Source organism: Apostichopus japonicus, chromosome 23 (assembly GCF_037975245.1).
Source record: "Apostichopus japonicus isolate 1M-3 chromosome 23, ASM3797524v1, whole genome shotgun sequence".
NCBI classification, from domain to species: domain Eukaryota; kingdom Metazoa; phylum Echinodermata; class Holothuroidea; order Aspidochirotida; family Stichopodidae; genus Apostichopus; species Apostichopus japonicus.
Genome location: NC_092583.1, coordinates 10,685,464 through 10,710,996, shown reverse-complemented (window position 1 = coordinate 10,710,996; position 25,533 = coordinate 10,685,464). Strand labels below are relative to the sequence as shown.

Sequence of the window (25,533 nt, the reverse complement as noted above, 5' to 3'; positions counted from 1 at the left end):
TGCGTTAAGGGAAGTTGTATTAAAATTCCCCGGATGTTTTGGTATTACAACTGCAGGTTCAAGGTAAAAACCCACATCTCTCTGCCATGGCGTGACTTATACAGACGTAATAAGATCCCTTTATATAAGTTTGAATAGTTAATTGATCATACAACCAGAATAGCAAATACTTGTGAAATGGCCACAGAGTAGCCTGTTCTACAATTAAGGTGATGTGGGTGTCAAGGACGCCCCTATCATATTTTGCGGAATGAAATATTATATTATACTTTATACAACGCATATATCTTGGAAGTATAACAGCTGGTGGAAGCAGTATTGAAGAGGCGGTTGTTAGAACCTTAAATCACCCCCCACCCCCCCCCCCAACCCGACTGCCATACCGTGTCATACTGAGAAACGTAGGGGGTCAGGTCGGACCACGGGAAGTTATGTCACCAAATCCTTTCTTAACCCTTCATTTCTTTCTTTTTATTTTGTTTCTTAAATATTATAAAGAATGTGAATTTCACTATATATTGATCCCATATTTTCCGGATCTCAGCAGTATATTCTCTGGCTCCCCTAATTGACTTTGAGGGTCGGGGTTTTACCCCTTTTCACTACCCACCCTCACACACAACCCCGCTATCCGCAGGCTTGGTCATGCACGACTAAGTACAGCGATATTTACATGTTTTTTTTTTCTTTCTTTCGTAATTTCTATCTTTCTGCTAGATCTGTAAGTAACTCAGCAACGGTCAACAAGGAAACAATATCTTTTTAAGCATGACTAATTAATTAATTAATTAATTATTCTTTTCTTTATTAAACCAGCTTCCTGTTACGACGAGATGAGAAAACTTTGGATTGCAAATGGACTGAAGAAGCCCTCCTTATGTGGCGAATGGTAAAAAAAAAATCATTAATAAAAATTCATTAATCCAATGATCTCACTAAATGACACTTGCGGACTAATCAAATAGCCTTAAGTATCTATTCGGGATATTTTTGTACCATATTTTCTTTTTCTTCTTTCTTTGTACGTTTCTTGAATGAGCTTGATCACGCGTTGTATAAGTTCTAATGTACAGTAGTTGCATTGTTGTAATGAGGTTGCATACTTTTTATTGCGCTCGTAAGCACTGCTAGGCTGTATGGGATAAATATCAGATGCATAAGCTTTAGGACGGATTACCATGTTTATCCCTTAAAATTATATTAAGACGGATTAACCATGGCTCAAATAAAAGTTAATCTGTTACTACTTCTCTTCAGAGATAGTGAACTCTTTTTTAAAGTTAGCGAGGTTATCGCAGACGACTTGACCATTCAGAGGCCTTGCGAGCTACGAAAAACATGACGTCACACAACGACAAAACCACCTATCAGGTCCCGATTTAATTAAAAATACGTTTCAAAATAATCTCACTTACTTCAGTCCTTGAACATCTTTGAATGAATTCTCTGACTGTCTGACCTTGTTCAAAAATATGTTTTCATTTTCATTATTTTGCCTTGAAGGGAGTTTAAAATTAACATCCATCGAACACCTGTCGACTTATCTATTATTGAATGTTATTTTTACTTCTTGGCGTTCCTTGGATTATACATTTCTTGGTTTCGATTATCATTGACGTTACCTCATCAGTATGAAAACGAGGTTTTTTGAAAACAGCTTATTTGTTATTATACTATTTTATTAATATATCCATGAAAATATTTGTACCTTTAGATTTGTTCACACATGTTTGTAATTGATGTAGTTTAGATAACCTCACTGATTTTCTTCATCCGGTAAATTTTAATGCGATAACTATGGTAACATATAGTTTATTTTGTCGTCGCATGAACTTATCACAACAAATATTTGTTGCTTCAAAACTTGGAAAAAAAGTTGCATACAACATAGCAAATGCCAACAATCAGCGTAGACCTAAAGTTAAAGTAGTACGTTTATAATCTCCTTTCAAGGCAAGGCCTTTTCACACGACTTGACATCAGTTTAAACCCTAAGGATTGATAACTTCTCACACCAAAAACCCAAGTGTGCACAATTTCGAACAGCCCACCCCCCCCCCCCGCCGGGGGGAACACTGCAGTGCGCTACATCTACATATCCACTAAGGGACTTCACATCACACAGGTGCAACCATCACACACCGGCGCACGCAACTATATTTACAAGTTACTTCGCAGGTCCCCAGTTATTCACCTGCGGGAAGAAAGGGATTTGGGACCAAGTGTCTTGTCATAGGAAACAGGGTCATAATATACCCTAGAACACATTCACAGCGCATGAATATACCCTCTCTAATTTGCATAGAACAATCGGGCTTAACCGTTATTGTTCGATCTAGTTTAGTTTTTTTTTGAGGTACGCTGCATGCAGTGTTCAAGTTTTATACTCTTTTTTAATTCCACCCTCTAAGCAAGTTCCATCTCGGAAATATTTATGACCATTTGAACATTTGATATTAAAAATCATCAAATAGATATACTTTCATTCAATTTTAAGCATGTTTAGAAGAACAAAATAATGGACTTAATGGTTACTTTCCAAACCAATATCAGATATTAATAAGCCAGATTCTCAGAGTAGTAATGTGTTGATATGTAGATATGTGTTGCATTTATCCCATCGTATACCTTCATTACTATTCTATGATATAAAGTTAATGATTTTCATTTATATAACAGTGTATGCAACAGTGGAGTCTGGGCCTGCCCATCTTATTCCACATGCAGTAAGTATACGCATTCATTAAGGTTTATTGAACCCAAAACTTAAAGAAGCATTCGGGATTTTATTTAGACAGGAACATCTAGGTTTACTATTGTGTTATACTTTATTACGTCCGAATGTATATATATATATATATATATATATATATATATATATATATATATATATATATTTATATGTATATATATATATATAAATATATATATATATAAATATATATATTTATATATATATATATATATATATATATTTATAAATATATATATTTATATATATATATATATATATATATATATTTATATATATTAATATATATATATATTTATATGTATATATATATATATAAATATATATATAAATATATATATAAATATATATATATTTATATATATATATATATATATATATATATATATATATATATATATTAATATATATATATATTTATATGTATATACGGTAGTTCTAAATTTAGGCTACTTGCAGATCAGGAACGATTCGTCCACTGAAAAATAAATTGTTACGAAGTTCATTCCCAATTGGGTTGCACTACTCGTGACCTCAAAAGGTTGGTTCAGAGAGATGAATATTTTGACCAAATGTTACATTCAATTATGGTCATAAACGGTGACAATTAGTTCCACATGATTTGGTTGCACATAAGAAACCGATTAAACCGTTATAGTCATTAAAAACGATACCGATATTCACATCCGAAAACATATTTTCAAGCACGAAAAGTTTCTGACAGTTTCGTCTAGCTTAGTCACTAGTACAAAGATCAATGACCTCCCCCTCCCCCCCCCCCTAAGCGCCTTCCCTAAGTTTTTCTTAATTTCTTTGCTTTTTTACTGTTTTCCTCTTGTGTTAAAACAGCAGCTGGTTATAAAAGAAGGAAAGTTTTGACCGAAGTTAATAGTCAATACGATTGACGTACAATTACTGAATGCTCGATTAGCCTGCATGGACGATCTCATTTTTTTGTATGGACCATTAATTAGTTGCATAATCTGTACAGAAAGAGTAATTACACGCGCAGGACGCACGCCTTAAATCACAAAACTGTGACGTAGTTGTAGGTTCTTTATCTGTTAAGATCATTTCAAAGGAGTATTACGTTCACGTGAAAGCAAAATTACTTAGTAAATCACAGATCATTATGGCCTTAGGAATAATTCTTATTATCTATACTAAAATGGACAAAGTATGTTGACATCAAGCAAAGGTCGCCGTGAATTCATAGTAAGAGGTTGTCAGTATAGGCCCTAAATTATAGCACGATATAATTGCTAGAAGTTTTCAAAAAGTACTTTCCTGGAGGTCTTTACTCTCCAAATTATTCTCAGACATTTTTAAGGAACACACAAGATGACTGAATGTCCCAGTGAGGAAAATTTCCTCGAAGATTGTAATAAATAACAGTTTAAGAATTTTGACCAAATGTGACCATATTTGAATATCTAGCATATTTGGGGCAAATACAGCATACCGTTAAGTCATGTTCGTGCAAATATTAGGTACTGAGGGGGGAAAGTAGCTTGGGAAAGTGCAAAATAACTATAGGAAATGGGAAGGAAACGTTATCATATGTGTGCATATTTACAAACTTTTTGCACGAACCCCCAGGGGGTGCGTGAGTCCATCCCAGGGGGTTCGTGAGACGTTTCTAAAAGTCAAAACTAAATTACATTTTGTTGAACTAAAATCTGATATATCATATAATTTAGTAATGTGCAAAAGTCGTACCTATCGACAGACTCTTTTCGCGTTCCATACACATATGTTGCCATAGTAGTACCGTACCGTGCACGTGATCAATAACTGAATTATGAAACAGACACAGGCAGTTATGCGTATTATAGTATAATAATGGCTCAGATCGTGTCTCGAAAAGTTGGTGGTTCGTGGACAACTCTGACACCCACAGGGGGTTCTTTGGGGGGGGGGTAAAGTTAGGGAAACCCTGCTTTAGGGATAATGGGCCCACCTATTGCTCTAGGCTTTGAGCCGAGCACGATCCATCTTTATTATTTTTTCTTTCTTTCTTTCTATACAGCGTTGAGACAACAGTGCGATGCCATCTTTTGCCCCGATGAATGCCCTTCAGGACTGTACTACGCCGATGAAAAGAATTGCGAGACCTGTAACTGCGTCGATCTAAATGATATCTGAGCCTCTACATAATGTTTTTTTACAAAATATTTGACCAACAACGTGAGCAGTAGTCGTACCAGCATTTTTCAATATAATAATACGATATACATATGTATATAGATATATAAACTGTAGGCCTAACCATATTTTAAGATTCAATTTCATTTGCAACTAAGAAATGAGGAAATGAATTTAAAGATTGCCAGACGATAAGACGTGCCCTGTAACATGAGTGACGTTATCAAGAAAGAATCTCTCTTCTTTCGGATCTCCATTCTCCTAGTCGGCAATCCACGGAAGACAGGTAATAGCGGGTTTGGTCCTGGGGGGGGGGGGGAGGGGGTCGAGGGCAAACATGTTCACTCCCACATTGTCTGTCCGGTCGGTATTCAAAGAGCTGCAGAATATGCGTGGGCTATAAATTTCTTAATTTTCATCTTTAACAGATCAGAAACTTTTTCCGTCGATGTAAAAGGGGTTTATAAATCATCTTATAGGGTCAGTGTTGGTAGAGTGGTCTCCTTGATGAGACGAAAAATCACCCATGCTCCAACCAATATTTTTATTTGGCAATTGTCTTTTTCTAAATATTACAGTTTAAGTGTTCGTTTGATGAGTCTTGCAAATTGTTTGTATTATTTTGGCAATTACATTAACATAAAAGTTTCTTACCTCACTTTTTCAGACAACACTTAAGATCTTCTGTGTAGTGGTTTATTATCAATATAAAAATACCATAATTAGTTACAGAGGTTTAATATTAATCTACATATTGTTTCTAATACGTCTCTTCTTGTATTTCTTGCGTGTAACTAAAAATTGTGTCGTTTTATCTAAATCGAAATCTTGAAGTATTTTGCCTGTCTATATAGTATATCTTTGTTAACTGTTATGTAATGTTAGCCTGCTGAAAGTTGTTATTAATAAATCCGCAGTTTATACTGTCGGCCAAGTACAAGACAATATGACTTTATAATCTTATCTTGTGACGTCTTAAAGGCATTGAAGACTCGCCCAAAACCACGTGCGGCCATCTGACAAAGTTAACTTTCCGTTGCTTGCAAGTGACGTTTTGTTCGTGTCGCTACAAAATGCAGACAGTAATGAAACGTGATACCTTATCTTCTTTTATCTAGACCTGAGATGTCCATCGCTGCAATGTACACTGTTGTGGGTATTGACCGTAGATGCAAGTACTGAATATGCACTAGTGTCTAATCACCGACGGTAGCAAGCTGTGTGTATTTTCTTGGATCGATGGTGGTGTCTAACACTTCTGTTACACCTCATTCGAAACTAGGTCAGATTACCGGCATGAGACATTTCTTTGTGCGCGAGTTTTCCCTCCCTTTAAGACTCGTGACAGGTTGTGAAGTCGTGTGACATTCCATGACGTCATCTTGTATGTGCATTATTTCCGTGAATATATATCGTAAATGTACCCGAACATGTTTTACTTTTCGTCAGATTTGATTGGTGCCGTATTAGAGTATGATCTTTGAAGACTTAATGGGCAAAGTTATAGACAGTAGAGGGGAGGTTATAATGGAGGGCAAATATAAAGCAGAAATACTTCGTTCGTTATGTTAATTTTCACGATATCCACAACGTTTAAATAAATATTTAACAAGTAGCACGCTCCTTTAAGCTAAATCTTGATGACGTCAGCTCCTCTGTTCGTCTAATTATGTTAAGCGTTTACCCATTTAGAGAGGTAACACCTACATGAGCCATGGTTGGTATACAACTTCTAAAACCTAATATGTGAAGGGATGTTGTTGTAAACCAACATACGAAAACCCTCTAAAAGACAAGATTTGAAATACTCATTCAACGACCAACAAAAAAAAATCAAAAACATTAATACACAGATGAATTTGTCAGGAGCAATTTATTTCAATAAAACGAATATAAACATGGAAGGTATGACAGGTGTGAACCACAAAAGGACAAAATTACTTTCGGCAATCTTCTTACCAATATACAAAATGTAGAAGTTGCTTTAGAATCGAACACTTCTGTGGCCCTTTTATTTTAAATAATTCTCCCAAAACTGAAAATATTAATAATAATAATAATTTCTCTACGCAGAATTTTCAGACAGAAGGAAGAAAGGGTGGATAAATGCATTTATCTTCTAGCCCTTGTGTGTTTCCTTTCCTACAATATTACACTTTGAAATTTAAGTTTGTTGCTGAAACTATTCATAATTTTCGACAGTTAAAGAGAGTGGCCAATATCATGATTTTTTTACCTATTTTCAATACATTTAAAAGTAGAAGTATGTCATAACATCTGAATATATTTTGATCAAAACATGTAATATTAATTAAACATATTTGGATACCCCTGAAAATAACTTAGAGGTCTATACAGTCACATACAATTTATCCAGAATCGTATTGCAAAAAAATTAATATTGCAAAAATTGGCAACATTCCTTATAGACACGCAAATTTTTATAGCAGGTTTAGTACATTTGAACCACATTATTTTATAAGAGACACAGTTGAGAACCTTTGACAATGCTACAAATATATGCACAGCAAATTATTTCCCGGGTTGCGACAATCTGGTGCCACCTAATTCGAGAGAACCTGATTTTTGTTTTTTGGAATGCAACAAATTTATTGGTAAACTGATGTCTTCTACCAACAACTTTTGGAAATTGTTGCGGGATTTCATCATTTCTAAACACACTCATGGAGATGATACGAGATATACATTCTCTGGGTCTCTTCTGTAATATCAAACAAAGATTGTCAAAAATGAAAACTTTAAATGGATTGAAAATTCTTTAAAAGAAATGGCCAGTGCAAAAAAAATGAAAAAAGGCCTGTAAAATAGATAGGGAATAGATTTTTAACATCATGGTGAAATTCCTACGTGCCATTTACGTAATATATGTTCATTTGAAGTTCATACATTTTGTACTTTAAAGGGAATTTGAACAAAGGAGAAGTGATATCACACCGAGGCACAATTGACAAAAGAATCTTTTTGTTTTTCTATCTGCTTTTCGGTCTATTGTTTTGGGTTTTGTACCACCTACAAGATACACACAGCAATGTAAACGAACCCCCCCCCCCCTATTATGAGTCATATCTAAAAATATCTAGGCAGTTCACAAAATTATGATTAAAACTTCCTCTTTTGAACAAACTGATTAGGTTTCATTACTATGATCAATAAACCCCAGCCACTTGTGACATTGACCACTCAGTTGTCACTCGTATAGCAAGAGCAACGCTCTGTACGAATTCCTATTAAGTATGAAGCCTGCCCCCCCCCCCCCCTACTTGACAAACTGGTATCAACCTGTCCTTAAGCATAAACCCTTGATAACAATGATAAACTACTGGCAAGGTCTAACTACATGCGCAATGAGAGTGCTGTAGGACTAAGGCAGTAGGGCAAGCACGCTGGTGTGTCTTTATAAAAGCTATCAGACCTATTAAACGTCTACTTTATGACTAATGTAACATAGTCAGCGATAAATCTTTTGCACTTACTCAACTTGTCCATCTAGTAATTCCAAAACACATTTGTTCTAAAAATTCATCTTGAAAACATTATCCAAAAACATTATTCAAAAAGTTTTTTTATTTTTTATCTCCTCATATATAGTAATAAGACACTTGCACCTTGAAGCATATTTCAAGTTCCTTTGTACAAAAGTTTAAAAATGTTGGCAAGCTTTCCATAAACTGAAAGTGCTGCCGATAAGTATGATGAAGAATATTCTACAGAACCAAAGTGACCCTCCTTTTTTTTTACTATTTCCCTCCCCTTGGACCCCTTTCTCCACCTCTCTCTCTCTCTTTCCCTCTCACTGACAAGCAAAAACTGCTTGAGCCTATTAAGCAAACTAAGTGCAATTCCACATCCGAGGCTACTGCTTCTGCTGAGGCCCTACTGACGCCCCTTAGTCTGGGAATAATTTCATCCAAGTATCGCATCCCAAAATGCTATACAAAATGGGCTAATTGCTATACAAGTGCAACAAAGATGTATAGCCGTCTTTGTACACTGAAACCATAAGTAATTTTTATGAGAGACAAAGGTTCAAAGGATTCAAAACATTTCAATACTAAAACTTTTCCCAGATTGTAAGTGCTGATTGTCATACAATCTACTTTGAGAATTCTGTCTTCCATCCTAGTTTAACATCTTACAATTCCTTCAACTCACTACTAGTGACATCGGGTTACCTAGGCTACAGGATCCCAATTGCAATGTTTTAATAAATATTCCACAGTGTTACCTAATTGCACAAAAAAAAAAAAAAAATTGGGGGTAAAGTGGCCTTCTCCAAAAATACCAAAATTCTGAAGTTCCAAGCATTCACAATAAACCCAGCAAGGAGATGAATAGTGATTACTATGGGTTCTACTCAGATGTGTTGGGTTTCACTTGTTATCCAGCAACAACTCGCCTTTAATGTTAATACCCAGAACAAACCAAGGTGACCACCAGCATATCTGTTTAATAGTGACACAATCTAAATGGTGGTTTCAGATTTAAAGGCCAGCCCTCCTTTAAGAGTGGTAGTTACCCTTGGAGAGATTCTTGTCACACCGAAAATAGACATCTCTTCAACTGCTTCTTTTTAACTAGGATCAAAGAAAGACTGGTCAGCCCTGGTTTAATAGTAACAGATCCACAAGGTCTCACAGACTGCTCCATACACTCAGAATAAAGAAAGACTGGTCTGCCCTGGTTTAATAGTCACAGATACCCTAGATATGGTCTTGTCAATAGGAAGATAGACTTCTCACAGAGGGCTCTATACACTCAGAATAAAGACTGGCCTGCCATGCTTTAATAGTAACAGATCCACTTGGTCACATCATATCGCAGACTTTTCATCAACTCAGAAGTTATCAGTCTCTCTCATTCTTCTTACTTTTCTTCCTCTTGTGACTTTTCTTCGATCTCTTTTTCTTTGATTTGTGAGAGCTCTGTAAAAATAGAAAATATAAACTCAAAATGTCTCTCCTTGTAATGAAAGTTACAACAGTGATGCCTCTCTTTTTGAATGTTTGACATTTTTACATCCATCTCATTTCTTAGAACATGACAACTCAATTCTATAATACCATACAGTCATTACACTCATCTTCAAACTTGTGACATAAAAAAAAATAGTCAAACTATCTAAGCAAAGCACCACCATGGGTTGGCACGAAGCGTAAAAGAAAATTTTTGCCGAAAATGCCTCCCAGATTGCTGGAAATGGCACTTCCCAGACCTTGTAAGTTGCATCTTCTATTTTGAAATTACTAGTGATATCATGAAAAAAATCCAAATATATGCTCAAGGGTGGGAGGGGGTCACCCCCTTCACCCCCCCCCATTGGCCACGCGCCTGAATCTACTCCCCAATGCAACCACCAGACCAGGCAGACTACAACTGAAGCAAAGTGCAGCACCATAGCGGCCACGATTGATACAAGACACAAATACTAAGCATAAAGAACCTTGAGTGAGACCGGCTAAAATAAGCTTACAGAGTGAGGCTGGGCAAAGCTAAACAACCATAAATGAGACTGGAGGGAGGGGTGGGGGGACTAAAACGTATGCATACAAGACTAAAACTGGCCAAGATAAATACCTAGGGCAACCCTGTCTGAGGCTGGGAATACTAAATGTAAGCAACGATGAGTGGGGCAAGGAGGGCACATTAACAGATCTATCCGATGATTTGGCAAAACTTACGATATATTTATGATCTTCAGCTTCAGAGTTATCGTCGGAAGAACTTGAATGACGTCTTTTCTTCTTGCTTTTCTTTCTTCTCTTCCTCTCCTGGATCGAACAAAAAACAAACGATTTAACCTTGAAATAGACTTTAACCATTTCTACTTTACTTCATAACCAGATGGACTTTTAGTCTTCTAATTCGGGCGACATGTTTCTGTGTACGAACACTCTGAAGCACTTCCAGTACAGACCTGTGCAATTGATAGGGAAACTTCCTTCACCTCTTGTTAACCCTTATTAATTCATACCAATAACTCATAAATTAAGAGAGACAGAGGGGGAGAGGGAGGGAGAGGGATGGGCATCCATCTACCTTGTGATATTTCAATGGACAAGTTTCTTATGTTTCAACTAGGATTGAACTTTATTGGCCATGTCCAGACTAAAATTGTGAAAAAAAGCTTACTGTAAGCATGATTGGAACTAAATTTGGTTCTCAATAGTAAAAATATTACCCAAAGAACAAATTTTCCATGTTCTATAGAAGTGGGGTGGTACAATGGTGTAAATGGGGTACAAGGGGGGGGGGGGGGAACTGGGGTACAACCGGTGTTAATGTGTGCATTATTTGCCCATTTCATCTTAATGTTAGCAACTGGATAATAATCCATTTGAGGTACGTGTAAGTTTGATAAAAGTTGTCAAACTTTTATGATGATAATAAATTCTCACCATACTCTCAAACTTTTGTAATATTGTCTTTTTTGTTTATTTATTTTACGGTTTACTTATTTCTGATTTTTCCTCTCAAGTTTTTCTTGAACTTACCCTTTCATCTTTTGATTCACTGTCAGAGGAAGATGAGGATGATGTAGATGATGAAGAAGGCGACTTAGAATCGAAGAGAGACGGGAGAAGAAAAACAATTTACATTAGTAGAGGGTTCTTTTAATCGAAATGCAACATTTGTTAAAACACCAATTTGAAACAAGGCTATACATGTTTACCAGACTTTTCATCTCCTAGTTCATTCTGCCTGACTAAACTGTCATGCAAGTTGTGTACAAATCTATGCCAAACATTGTATTGCATTTCTTTGATGGTAAAATAAGAAATCTGATCTATTGTATCAGTAGTCTACCTCAGACCCTAGACTATAAGCCTTAGAACAGGGTTGTCCAACCTATGGCCCGCGGGCCACAGTCCGGCCCGCCGCAGGGTTGTGTCCGGCCCGCCAGAGATGCTCTACGGTGCGAAATTTTAGTGAGCAGATTTATTGATAAGCTATATAATCAATCATTCGAGCCTTCTGGGTCCAACAAACTGCGTACAGGTCAGTTTGTGTGACACTATCAGCGGAGGGGGGGGGAGGGCGGCTGGACTTTATTCATATGTTTTATCAGGAAGGAAAATGAATCAGTGCGCTCCGCGCGCAGTGCTCACATTTTGTTGCCTTGGCTTCGGGCAAAAAATCGAAAAATCGAGCGTAGGGTTCATGCGGCCCCCTCTTTCATCATAATCATTCCATTTGGCCCTCCTCTGCAAAAGGTTGGACAACCCTGCCTTAGAACCTACTATATTTGATATAACTCAATCATCTTTATCTTGCTTATCCAATGATTAATCACAAAAAAAACACATCCTCTTTTAGCTTGAAACAATGTCATCATCCTCTCTTTAACAACTGCGCACAGAGTGTTAAAATACAGTTGATCATGAATTCATCAGGGATGGCTGTTCAAAGGCTAGAAATAGAGCCATACTTGAACATCTTCTCACAGGCTGCACAAACTGCCGACACCAAAACTAATGTCAACAAGTTAGAAGAAAGATGACTTTATTTCCAAGTGTTTTTTCCCAACATTTAAGTACTGTTCTATGTTTACTAGATAGCATCACAATGGACAAAAATTTGCATATCAAATAGAATATTTCGATTAATTATGAAAGAACTCACCCTTGACCTTTTCTTTGTCTTACTTTTCTTCTTTTTCTATGAAAAGAAAGCAAAATAATATTGAGTACTGATAGAAAAAAAAGCAGAACTGACAATAAGGTCAGGTAAAATGGTCCAGATTTTGGATGACCAAAAGTAGCACAAAAACCATTGAAAATGATCATAAAAAAAGTTCATTTCCAAACTCAATTCTTTCCTCTATCATCCACTAAGAAGAAAAAAAAAGAAGGAAAACTTCAAACTTGATGAGATGTTTGGAATCAATCAAACAAAATGCACACATGGTAACAAACAGTGCATAAATTAGTGCTTAATTAGTGTGCAATTTACCACTATGCGCACCTTGAAAACCATTACAGGATTTGTCCCTGCTTAACGACATTTATGCTAAGTACAAGGTTTTAAATCGCTTACCTCTTTAGAAGATTTCTTGGACTTCGATGCAGACTTGAGGAGACTTTCTCGATTCTTCTTCAGATCGTCACGAAATTGCTGACAAAATTAAAAAGAAGGAAGGTCGTTTTTCGCAAGAAGTCAACGGACTCGGATTACAGTGATGGAGAGAACACCTCCTAAACCACTCCTTCAGAAATATAAAATATCTCTTTAAAAGGACAGAGCTAGTACAGATGAGAATTTATTCTTGACTAACGAGAGAAGAACGTGTAGGCTCAGCATCTTCGTGAAATTTGAATGCAAATTCCGTCCAACATGTTTGGAGAAATTCATAGTTTAAAATAATTACAGCTTGTTCTAGTCAACTTACTGAAAGAATAACACTTTGGTGCAAGCACATCAACTTCAGATGTTATTATCTAACAAGAGCCCAAGGGCACTATGGTTCCTTGCTTGTAAGGAATATTTACAAGGGAGCAGCACTGTCCTAAAATTGTTATGTGGCCCGATGTACACACATGATATTATTGCCAAAAATATCACAAATCAACCGTTGGTCCTTTTGAGAATCTGTTCAGGACCAGGTGACGGATATGAGCAAGAGTTGGCTTTTTTTACAGAACTCACAGAATTATCCTTACTATACTTATTAAGAATTTTAACAAAACCAAACGAACCTTGATCTCTAATAACACACACACGCCAACCTGACTACATTGGTAACGATACATAGGAATCGAATGCGGACTTCGCCAGGATGCTAATAAATACGGTCCTCCTTCATCAGTCAAAGTTAGTTTTTACCTGCACAAACCTTTTCAGTTTTCCCGGTTTTTTGAAGCCATAATTGGTATTCATCAGAAAATTTTCTTTTTTTTAAATTTCATAAGAGTTGACAGTTTACATCACTGGAATACGGTAACAATCTGGTTCTTTAAAGAGTATGTTCCGGTTACTTATTTATCATATTTATAAGTGAACAAAGGGACAAGAGTAAATAACAGAGTATAACATCAGCATGAAAAGCAGGAGTCAGCGACGTAGCCAGGAATTTGAAAGGGGGGGAGCACTTTTTGCGATTGATATGGATTTTCAAAGTCGTAGGCACGACTATCTGAGCGGAGCGCCACCATCGGTTGTACAAGAAAATTTTTGGTTTTACAAACCCCCCAGATGGCCGGAAACAGCCCTTCCCGAGTGTTCATTCTGGTTCCCGGGCCTCTTGCTAACTTTTAAACCCCAAAAACAAACGAGTTAAAATAGTACGTAATTCAATACTACATAATGTATTTAAAATTAGCAAGGTACATGTACAGAGTAGTCTTACTTTTCAACTTCTGATACTTGTAAATACAAAGATAGGCCAGAAATGTATTTGATACAACTTTAGCCAGTAATTGTCTTTGATACAACTGTAGCTAGTAAATGTTTAAGTTGGCTTATAAGAGAAGGCGAGAGCTATCCGACGATTGCCATCTGATGCAAATTTCTCAACTGTTTTCTCAACTGAAATATTATCTGCGTTAACGGGTTCTTAACTAGATGTAAAAAAAACTGACAAGATCGGATCCTAGTCTTTTTCGGCGGGTAGAGTGTTGAATGAAATGGCACGCAATAGAAATGACAGCCTAGATGACAGAAGAATAGGTCACCTAATTTAGCCATATTCTTGCTACGTTAATTTCAATAGTTTTTCCTGTCTAGACTCTTAAACTCGTCCAGCAAGCCTATGGATTTGAATTATGGGTGTTTAAAAAAAAAAGATAACTTGGCCCAAAAAAAGTGTAGGCCCGGGCCTACAGTGCTACATACTGGCTATGCCCCTGATCATATGATATGATATCATCAGCAGATTTTGTTTCCTGTTTGAATTCTTTCACATGTTCTTTTACATAATATATCAGAAGACAAACATAGTGCTCTTTTACAATTTTTCCAGTAGGATGATTCTTGTTTATTGTCCAATGTCTGGACTTTAATACATTTGAGGAACTTAACTGATGGACAATATAAACTTTCATATTTTGTAATATAGCCAGATATGCAGTGGCCTGAAAACAAATATCGTTATTGCAGTGTATTAGCAGTGTAATAATTATTTATAGGAAGTGCATATCACGTACGATTGCTACAGTAGCTTAGCTTCATAACATGCTGTTCGTGCAACAACTTAGGACGAATCATAAAAAGGATAAGAACGAACGTTGTCGACGTTGTTGTGCATACGGTTCGTGACATTCCATAGAGTGAGGTTAGGTAGGCAATATGTACAGTATTTTATTACGCAGTGGCCAACTGTAGGCTTGTAATAGGCTATAGGCTAAATTTAGCTAATTGCATATGCCAAACTTAGTAAGTAGTTGAATCAGTAGGCGTGAATGTTACTACGATTATAATCGAGTTAACGGAGCTGACGAGTATTCAAGATCAAAAGAGCACTGACAAAATACCATGCAAAAAAAAAGGACGGTTTTTAAACATTTTTTTCGACACTGAAAGGGGGGGAGCGGTCGCTCCCCCTGCTCCCCCCCTGGCTACGTCCCTGGCAGGAGTACAAAAGAAACATTTTTTCGGGGCTTGTAGTACTGTACCGTAACTGACATTACAGAATGTAAGAAAGGAATTTACATATAGAAGTCAGTCCTACCCGTCGCCCCCCAGAGCAACACCCATCCCTTACACTTAAATGCCTTCCTTCCCCCTTCCCCTGTCCTGCCCAATTAGAAAATGATACTTGAAAAGTATTACTCAGAGAGAACTGTTGAACCCATACACTTATATTTGAAACTTTAAGGTACCGTAGGTTTCGGTGTTGTTACTGTCCACTGAAGATGTAAGTTAATCACCAGAAATACTACTCATCATTCTTTGAGTCTACCGGGAAACCTTACCTCGTTCATCTTCTCTTCCCACTGTGCCATTGTACTTGATTTCTCTTTACTTTTCCTCAGCTGCTCTTGGTATTCTTCCCTAAAACAAAATAAGTTGACAGTTAGTTGACCGAGTACTGTATGACCTGTCTAAGTTAACGTATAAGTATTTTAAAGGGTGTGAAGACTCGCGCAAAAACAAACTTCTAATGCAGGTAATCTGACCTAGTTTCGAATGAGGTGTAACAGAAGTGTTAGACACCACCTACGATCCCAGAAAATACGCATACAGCGGGCTACCTACAGTCAGTACATTCAGCTGTGGTCAATACCCACAGCACAGTGTACACACGATACAGCGATGGACATCTTAGGTCCAGCTAAAGATAACAAGGTATCACGTTTCATTATTGTCTGCATTTTGTAGCGACAAGCAGGAAATTTCACATGCAAGCAATGGAAAGTTAACTCTTCAATGCCTTTAAGTATAATTAAGTATAAATACGTAAAATTATTTTAAGTACTGTAGGTTCCCTAGTTGTTTTCTTGACCTTGGGGTACCTGATCAGACTGATGCATACTCTTTTTTAAGTTTTTTTTTTTTTCAGAGCAAGCTCAATGTACAGTACTGTACATCATCCCCACATAAATGTCTTGGCTAGAACTTCAGATTGACATCGAATCCTGTACCATGATTTCTGCTCGCAGAGACAAAACTTGTTTTCAACACAGACATAAGGTACAGTAAAGCTTGCAGGGTTAACACTATAAGGATCACATACAGTACCCCAGGATGACTCACAGTTAACCCAACCCATATGTTTCCACAAAAGCTGATATTTTCATTTGAACTGGCTGCTTATTACAATTAATGAACCTTGTAAAAAAGTTAACAAAAAGTCTCTTAAGTACACCAGTGAATACATATATACCTACAGTACCTTCGTTTAGCGTACAAAATAATCCGGTTAGGCAATCACAAAGTGTTATGTACAGATCTTTTTTACCCACATAGCAATTTGCTTATTTTGTGTAACAATACGCATAAGACTGCTACACAGTGTCAGATAGATTAACTTCTGATTGATTTCCTGCAGTAACCCAAGTTAAGCAACGTTTGGAATTGTAACTGTTGTATTGCAATGCTAATCCAAAGTAAATCCCATAGAAAAGTAACTTGTTAGTTTGTTTTAAGTTAAGTTTTATTTCAAGAAGTGAAGCTAACATCCAAAATTTTGAAATTTTGTTTAATATATGTGATTTACTGCAAACAAATTGACTATGAAAAGTCTACGACCAACGAAATGTTGAGGATTTTTTCAAATTCATTAATAACTCATTCAACACGCCATTCACTTGAAGGAAAGATTAAAAGTAGAAGGATGTCTTATTTTGGTTAATTTGCAATCCTATACAAGAAATGCTCATGAATGTGTTTACAAAAAGCTTCGAATAAACTCAAAAAGCTCCTCTGATGGGCTAATCAATGGCCATTTAATGGAATTCATTCAAAGTCTGTAACTTACCAACTCGGCCTTCCAGGCCGATTAAGGTAATCCAGAATGGTCGGGCCACTTGGCTCCCTAGGACCACTTGCCCTAGCTGCAGCTATTGGGTTTACAAATGCCTGATGAAGTACAAAAAGGAATGATATGGATATAGTACACTGGATATAAATTGGTTTGCACATTTACACAACTTTGAAATGCATATGCCTAACAAAGAACTCCGCCTTCCAGGGTGATTAAGGTAATCCAGAATGGTCGGGCCACTTGGCTCCCTAGGACCACTTGCCCTAGCTGCAGCTATTGGGTTCACAAATGCCTGATGAAGTACAGAAAGGAATGATATGGATGTAGTACACTGTATATAAATTGGTTTGCACATTTACACAACTTTGAAATGCATATGCCTAACAAAGAACTCCGCCATCCAGGGTTAATGAAGAACTTTCAACATAGCATTTAGGCCTAGGTACACTGTAAACATGTTAGGATGTACTATCCTAAAACAGGATTGAACTAGCTGAAAACTTACTGAGGAATTTCTTTTCCATACAGAATATGTTTCCTGAGCAATATGAACGTTGCACAATTTTGGTATTTCTAAGGATCCTACAAACTTCATTCGTGGAGTCAGACTGTTGAATTCTTTTTCAGTCAAATGTAATATGCTTATTACAAAACAAAATATATGATGCTTAGGCCTACTACCTATAATTTTGATCACAACCTTTTGGGAAGAAAATGGATCAATATTTGATATTTGGGAATGCAAACAGTAAAAGTTACTAATGATCAAATGCCTAAACAATTAAACAAATGTTCAATGTCACATGTAAACCAAGAAACTGTCTACAGTAACTATTTCTTGTGATTAAAAGATTGGTAATTGGGTGAATAGCGTGCCATGCATAAAGCTCTACCACCATTAGAACTTTAGAGGAGCCCTGCATTATCCATCTTGACTCTGTAGCCCTATGAAGCTTAGGTCTACAAGCAGGATGTTATACAGTAACTTGCGATGCTAAGAGATTTAAGGTCCATATTGCGTTTATCTGGAATTTTTAGCGTTTCATTTCCACTTACATTCATTTACATCAGCAACTAACCATTGATGAAAGCGAGGCTACTGTGATAGAATGTTTACTCGACGAACCCTAATTAACCTTTTTGTAAAAATTGACAATTTCGTTGGCCCAAACAATCATGATGCATGCACACCACACCTGTCTTATTCATATTTCAAAATCAACCAATCATATCATCTCTATCAAGTGATGTCAGACAATAACAAACCACCTGTGTTGATCTTTTTATATGTACATTGGCTTGCTACAGTAGGCCTATACAGTACTAGATGTAACTGAGTCATGCATTTTAGCAGTTATCATTACATTACATGTAACAAGAACTGCTCATCAAAACATCCAAAGAGACCAAAAATAAGCTCTTAATAGACGTATACAATTATTCATTACGCGTATTGAAGCTTTCATTAACACTTAAAACGAGCTAGCTAGCCTAATGTGGGCAAATCATCCTAGGTATCATCCAGGTATATTATTTGCAGCCTGTAATACTATTAGTGTATTACTAACGAGTTACGTTAGTTGGTGTATTAGATGTTCACAAAACAAATCAATCATGGCAAATGCAAGGCATATTAATACAATGAGTAATACTTAGACTAGACTTACACTATAGTCCTAAGTTATTGTTGGATAATTAGCTGACAAAAATGTTCATCCTTTTTGGTAAATTTGTAAAATTTGAGCCAGTTTTCCCACAAAACAGGTTTGGTCCATGTTTGGAGTAGCGAAGGATCACAATTAATTGGATGCAGCATCACTTTGAGGTGATACTTAAATGAAATATGCTCTTTTAAATGTTTTTTATGCAAGTTTGAAGGCCAAAGACCTGTAAATTTAGATCTCTTTCATTGTATTTCTAACCACCAGTCGCTTCAATCATAATGCTAATCTAAAACCCTTAACGATAACAGCCCAAAATGCCACAGTGAAACAAGGAAATATCAATTTCTTTTTTTGAAACACATTCATGGGTGATATCACTGTTTCCGTCGACTTATGCAGTAACTTCAACGCAGGTGTGCACAAGGCTTTCTGGTCAATTCACCTAACAACCATTTCGCCCAACTGCCATTTCGCCCAACCAGCCTGGTCATTTCGCCCAACCAGCCTGGTCATTTTGCCCAACCAGCATGGTCATTTCGCCCACCCTTGTTGGTCATTTCATCCAACCATTTTTTTACTGATATTCAGTCAGAATAATATTACTATTTCTATTTTACTAGTTCAATTTGATTTAGTTTGGGTGATATTACTTCGTGGTAGGTCAATAAAGTGAGGTCCGCTCGATATCGATCGGGGTCTGAGCAGTTATTTTGGGTATAATGGGAGGATTACACTACTTTAGGCGGTTACGCATACAATGGAAGTTACATTATTATACAGACAAAGGGAATCGGTGTGGAATATTATCACCTTTCTATTTCCCTAGTTAAATTAGATTTATTTTGGGTTTTAGTATTACACTACTTTAGGCAGTTACGCATACAATGGAAGTTATATTATTATACAAACAAAGGGGAATCGGTGTGGAATAATATCACCGTTATCCCGTAACGTTAACAATTCCCAAACGTTTCCTATCAAACCTAACCCCTAAAACACTGATCCATCCTCAAGTTTCCTTAATATTCGGTTCGTATCCCGTAACGTTAACAATTTTCGAATGTTTCCTTACTAAAGTTATACAAACTAAAGGACTTCAAGTTTCCTTAATATTCGGTTCGTATCCCGTAACGTTAACAATTCCCAAACGTTTCATTTTGAAGTATAATATTTAATCAAGGTTGGGTGAAATGACCAGGCTGGTTGGGCGAAATGACCAGGCTGGTTGGGCGAAATGACCAGGCTGGTTGGGCGAAATGGCAGTTGGGCCAAATAGTTGTTGGGCGATGTGACCAGCTTCCTGCACAAGTATTCTTTCTTCTAAGTTCTAGGCCTTATTCAAGAGGAATCTAGTAAAACTGTCGATGAAATCACGTAGCTGATGGATATAACTAAACCACTGAGCAAAATCAGCGAGATTGTCATTATCACTATCCTTTAAAAGGAAATTAGTGCCCTTGCTATGGCGAATTCACCGCATACATTGCTAGTACAATACAACCGAGTAGCAATTGGCCTACTTTAGTCTAGACCTAATCTAACGTTAAGTTAGTACTGGCGCTACTAGCCTAACGTTTGAAGTGCAAAATGATAACGGAGCCTTTGCCTAGGCTCAGTTACTCAGTTGGGCCTTGCCTAAAAACGGCGTCAGTGGTTGTGCCAATGAATGTCATTTTGGTCCCAACAGTAGACAATGCCTACAGTGGTTATTTTGATTCACTTACGACTCTTGTATCCCGCTTTCCCATGATGTCATTATTCTATACTGAATTCACTGAATTTGGACCATCAGTCAATGATGTCTGAAACTTGAAAGACAGAGAGTTCAGTTACCAATGTTTACATGGACGGCCATCGGTGCCAAACAAATTAATATACTAAGACACTTATTAACAACTTGCAGCCGCATTATACTTCAACATAAACACGCACAAACGATTGTTATATCATCCATGACGCCTGCAATGATCTCTTGCATTTCACAGATTCCCTACCAGGGGCGTGCGCAAAGGGGATACCAGGGAGCCGGGGAAGAGTTCGGCCATTCCTGTATCGTGCCCACCACTTCCCCTTTTTTATTCAACCTTACATGAAGTTATTATAGCTTCTTATGTAGGCTTGATTTAAAATCTAAATATGACTCAGAATGTACCATTTGACATCTTTTTTGTTGTTGTTGCATGGGGAAGAACCCCAAATTTCCCTACATAGGAGATGGCTTACAGTGACCCCAGGGCAGCACTCCCTCAACTATATGACATCTTTCATTCGCCTCTGGCTCTCCTATAACGGTTCATGCCTTTAACTTAATCAGTCGTGCGAAATTTTGATTTTTAACTAGATTATAGTCTTATCATTTTGTCTGAGTTTTTTCTGGGGGAGGACTCCAACCCTAATTCATGGAAGGGTGGCTTCAATGACACCATGGCAGCACCCGTCCTCAAATACTTCATTCGTATCTGGCCGTCCCCGGAGGTCCAGGCCTCACTACCTAAATCACTCGGGGAAGTTTCGGAGTTTTCTATTATTTAATTGCACAATCATGCATTTTGAGCTAACTTGTAATCTAAATATGTCCCAGAATACATTATTTCACTATTCAAAGTTACTTTTTCCGGGGAGGACTACCCGTCGCCCCACCCACTTCCAAAGCAATTGATTTCAGAAGCCCCAATACAGTCCACCTCCGTTTTAAAATCCTTCATTCGCCTCTGGCCCATTCCACCACCGACCATTTATACATTCATCAGTCGGGGAAACTTCTTTTTCACACAACTTTCACATGAATTCGACCTTTTACCTCTAATGCTCCACGTTTTTTTATCTCAACACTACGAGTCGTTTAATCTAAGAAATTTCGACGTTTTATCTCGCATATCTTGAATTTTCACCTCGAAATTTCACTAGTTTTATTTCAAAATTGCGACTCTTATCTCGAAATTGATTGCCAAATTTTTACAACGAAAGAAATGAGGTAATATCACAACATTGAGGTGTTTTATCTCAAACTTCGAACGTGTTGTAACGAAACTTTGGAGTGTTGTATCTCAAAATGTTATTAATGTTTTTATCAATGTTCAACTTTTTGAATAATATCGACCCCCAAAACAAATTTCGTCGGATTATGAGATATATGAACTTCATAGCTTCGTTTCAGCGTCCATGCATGACGTTTGAGGATTTGTCGTTTTGGAATTTACGGCGTCGTTTGAAACTTCAGATCTTTTGTCTGGGCGAACATGGGTTTTATTTTCTTTTGTAAGGTTACAAACCGTTTGCTACAATCCATTCGAACAGTCAAACTGGCACAAAGATCTCACTACTTTGTTTGCCCATATAGCAGTTGAATTGGCCTATATCGAAAGACCCATCTCTACTCAGTTGTTACGACTTAATTTAGGATTATCAATTTGTAGTGATAAAGCTATTAAATTGCATTATAATTACCTTGCTCGTGTTGAGGACAGTATTCCTATGAATGCCAGAATATTCACGTGGCAGTATATCATGTTTGCTTTGTAAGCAATACGATGATAAGAGTGAAGGGGGATATTTCCCTTTGATCCTCCTATGGGTTTACTACCGAGTATCGCTCGCACGTCTAAGAAGTATTAATATAGCACCTCCATGCAAACACCATGGATTGCGGCCAAAGCCAGCCCTCTTTCCGCCCCCAACTCACGCACATGACACGCGAACACCACTCACTCTTTCAATAGCTTCCCCCTCCCCTCCCCAACATTGTTCGTCATAAGATTTAATGCTACCTATGTCCAACTTGGAGAAGATCATTACCCAAGGTCATGTTGAGGGTCAACGAAAACGTGGTAGGCCAAAAGTTCGATGATGGGCTGACGGGATAAAAGAGATCACCGGCATGAACATCTGCGCAGCTCACCGATATGCCCAGGATAGAAGTGGTTGGAACGTCATCATCAATAGGGTCACAAAGGGTCAGTCATGACTCATAGGACGACGACGACGACGACGATGTCCAAAGGGCATGCAGCATTGGGCTGTCACAAAGTGCAGATGAACTGGAAGAAAGCCCATGACGTCATATCTCTGAGATTGTGGTCACCTATCTCCCGCGAAGGAATAGCGTGTTGCGTCTGATTGCCATAGAAATAAACTCTAAGAGAAGGATTACATGGCTGTTTTAATAATATATAGAGCTCTATGTGCTGTACCAACATACTTGAAGCGGTTACGTAGCAGAACGCACTCAAGAGAAAATCCTTTATAGCAAGAATGGAAGGTGAGAAAATAATTTTCACCTCCAATTATTGTACTAATTTAAAGAAGAAGCCATGAACAAGAGCATCATTGCATTGCGTATACGTAATTAAATAACGGGGTTTGATCATTGAAAGTCGATAACATTTTCAACTCCAAGAAGTTTTAATTATGTTTCAGTTGCACCGTACATGCTATATATAGTGTAGCATTCAATATGATTTTGTTCATATTCTGTCTGTCACTGGGGAGAGGGGGGGGGGATAACCCTCTTGGCATTGTTGGGGCGAGCATGGATAAAGTCCCTCTTCGAGGTAATTAAAGTAATAATAATAATACATTTATATAGCGCTTTACGTGAAAGAATATCTCAAGCGCTTTACACGGGACTATAGAGAGAATGTTCTTAAAAAGTACAAGTATAAGATATAGTTTACATAAAAGGATTAATAAAGTTGTCACAGCAAAACGTATCTGTGCTTGAACCCTGGTTCTGGGTGAACAAGTAAGTTAATTGTGATATAGAGCCTGACAGAAGTCATGACGTATATAAATGTTCACATTTCAACAAACAGTTTAACCGCACTCAAAGCCTATACCCACACTGAGATATAAATAATTGTCTATTTTAACAATCCACAATGGTTGGGGAGGGTGTGGAGGATCAGAGGCTCATTAAGAAGTACTTTTAAAAACTCCGAATTTTAGAGTGCTAACATTTGGGGTCAACTCTGATGACCATACGTGTCAACATGTGGAACACCCATTTTCGTATCATTGTTAATCATGGATTCCAACTATAAAAGCAAAAATACTGTCTTAGCTTACAGCCTGCTTTTCTGCTCTGCACAGTTGATCTCCTGCAGTATAGGCAGGCGCGTAGCCAAGGGGGCGAAGGGGCAGCCGCCCCCCCCCCCTTGAGCATATTTTTTATTTTATTTTTATTGTTTTTATGATATCGCTATAGTATTTTCAAAAGAGTAAATGCTAAGATGCAACTTACAAGGCCTGGGAAGTGCCATTTCCAGCGATCTGGGAGGCATTTTCAGCCAAAATTTTCTTGTACGCTTCGCACCAATCATGGTGGCGCTACGCTTAGATAGTTTGCAGAGCCTTATATAGAGAGAGTTGCGACAACTCGGGTCCCGGAATTTTCGATCACGTGACCTCATGGCACCATTTTGGGGCCAACTAATTCTGGCCGTATGATCGACAACGTACGTTCGAGCAGTCAACATCTGCGCTGCCATCACAAAATGCCTGGCTGTTCAGCGTGGGGCTGTTCAAATCGTCCCGAAAATGGTTCTAAACTTTTCAGATTCCCAACAAACCTAGATAGGAGGAAAACATGGGAGGCAAAAGTAAACAGGCTTCACTGGAAGGCGAACTCCAATCACAAACTTTGTGATGTGAGTACTTCACCTAGGCCTAGTACAATGAACTAAGATTCGTAACACTAGGCCTAGCCTAGTCCATAACCACAGGGATGTAAGTCTTCCGTATTTTTACGGAAATCCGGTTTTTTTTTTAATTCCAATAAAGTTCCACAAAATTGTACAAATATCAAATACACAACGCGGCAAAAATGCCTGGCCCGTTGCAGCAAGCTAACTTCAATTTTCACTCATCGATCAACCAAAATACCATTTCCTGTTACACATCGCATTGCACTGTACAACATTGTGTGTGCCATGTGAACATCGTTGCGTACGTGCGAACTTCAAATCGCCATAGCTCATTTCTGTCGTTGAAAAACCTTGCCTAATTCACGTTGATTCGTAACTGCTGGTGCTCGACATAAGTTTCGGAAATAACGCTTGTGATATTTGTGAGCCGCTAAATCTACGGGATACGCATATGATAGTCGATATTCGTGATCGCTTTCAAATGTGAGACTGTTTTTTATTCCGGATTTCGCTGCGACGTATTCGTTACTTGGAGCTAGCCTAACATAACGATAGTGTGTAAGTAGTCAGAACTAGGGGCATGATGTGTTAGAGCGCTAATACTTTTGAGCTAGCCTAACATAACGATAGTGCGTAAGTATTCAGAGCTAGGAGTAGGATGCGTTAGGACGATATTCCCCCGGTTTCTCCGAATAGTTTTCCGGGGTTTTTTTTGGCTGCACTTTCATCCCTGATAACCAGGACTGTGGGTTACACCACACAGTCCTTACAGCTATGTATGGTGCACTGTGCAGTGTACATACACGCATAGTTAACATCACAGAAAACAGAGCATAAATTTCAGGCATGAAAATGGTCTATTTTTAACAAGTTCTGATCAAGAAAGTTGCG

At 37.6% G+C, this 25,533-nt stretch overlaps 2 protein-coding genes across 2 annotated transcripts in view; one reads left to right on the top strand and one right to left on the bottom strand.

The window, feature by feature from the left end:
* Positions 1-7,862, top strand: part of LOC139964673 (papilin-like) — a 28,635-nt gene extending 20,773 nt beyond the window's left edge. Inside the window, exons 3-5 of the mRNA XM_071966489.1 lie at positions 817-889; positions 2,680-2,726; positions 4,782-7,862. Coding sequence (XP_071822590.1) covers positions 817-889; positions 2,680-2,726; positions 4,782-4,897 — 236 coding nt within the window. The 3' untranslated portion in view covers positions 4,898-7,862. The remainder of the gene's footprint in view (positions 1-816; positions 890-2,679; positions 2,727-4,781) is intronic.
* On the bottom strand, positions 6,752-20,858 carry LOC139964671 (uncharacterized). The gene is made up of 8 exons (XM_071966488.1): positions 20,725-20,858; positions 17,331-17,431; positions 15,826-15,904; positions 12,953-13,030; positions 12,539-12,574; positions 11,410-11,472; positions 10,597-10,686; positions 6,752-9,840 (listed from the first exon to the last, which is right to left on the bottom strand). The coding sequence occupies exons 1-8, from the start codon at positions 20,746-20,748 to the stop codon at positions 9,763-9,765; spliced, it is 549 nt and encodes a 182-aa protein (XP_071822589.1). The 5' UTR covers positions 20,749-20,858; the 3' UTR covers positions 6,752-9,762.
* Between the last annotated feature and the right edge of the window lie 4,675 nt (positions 20,859-25,533).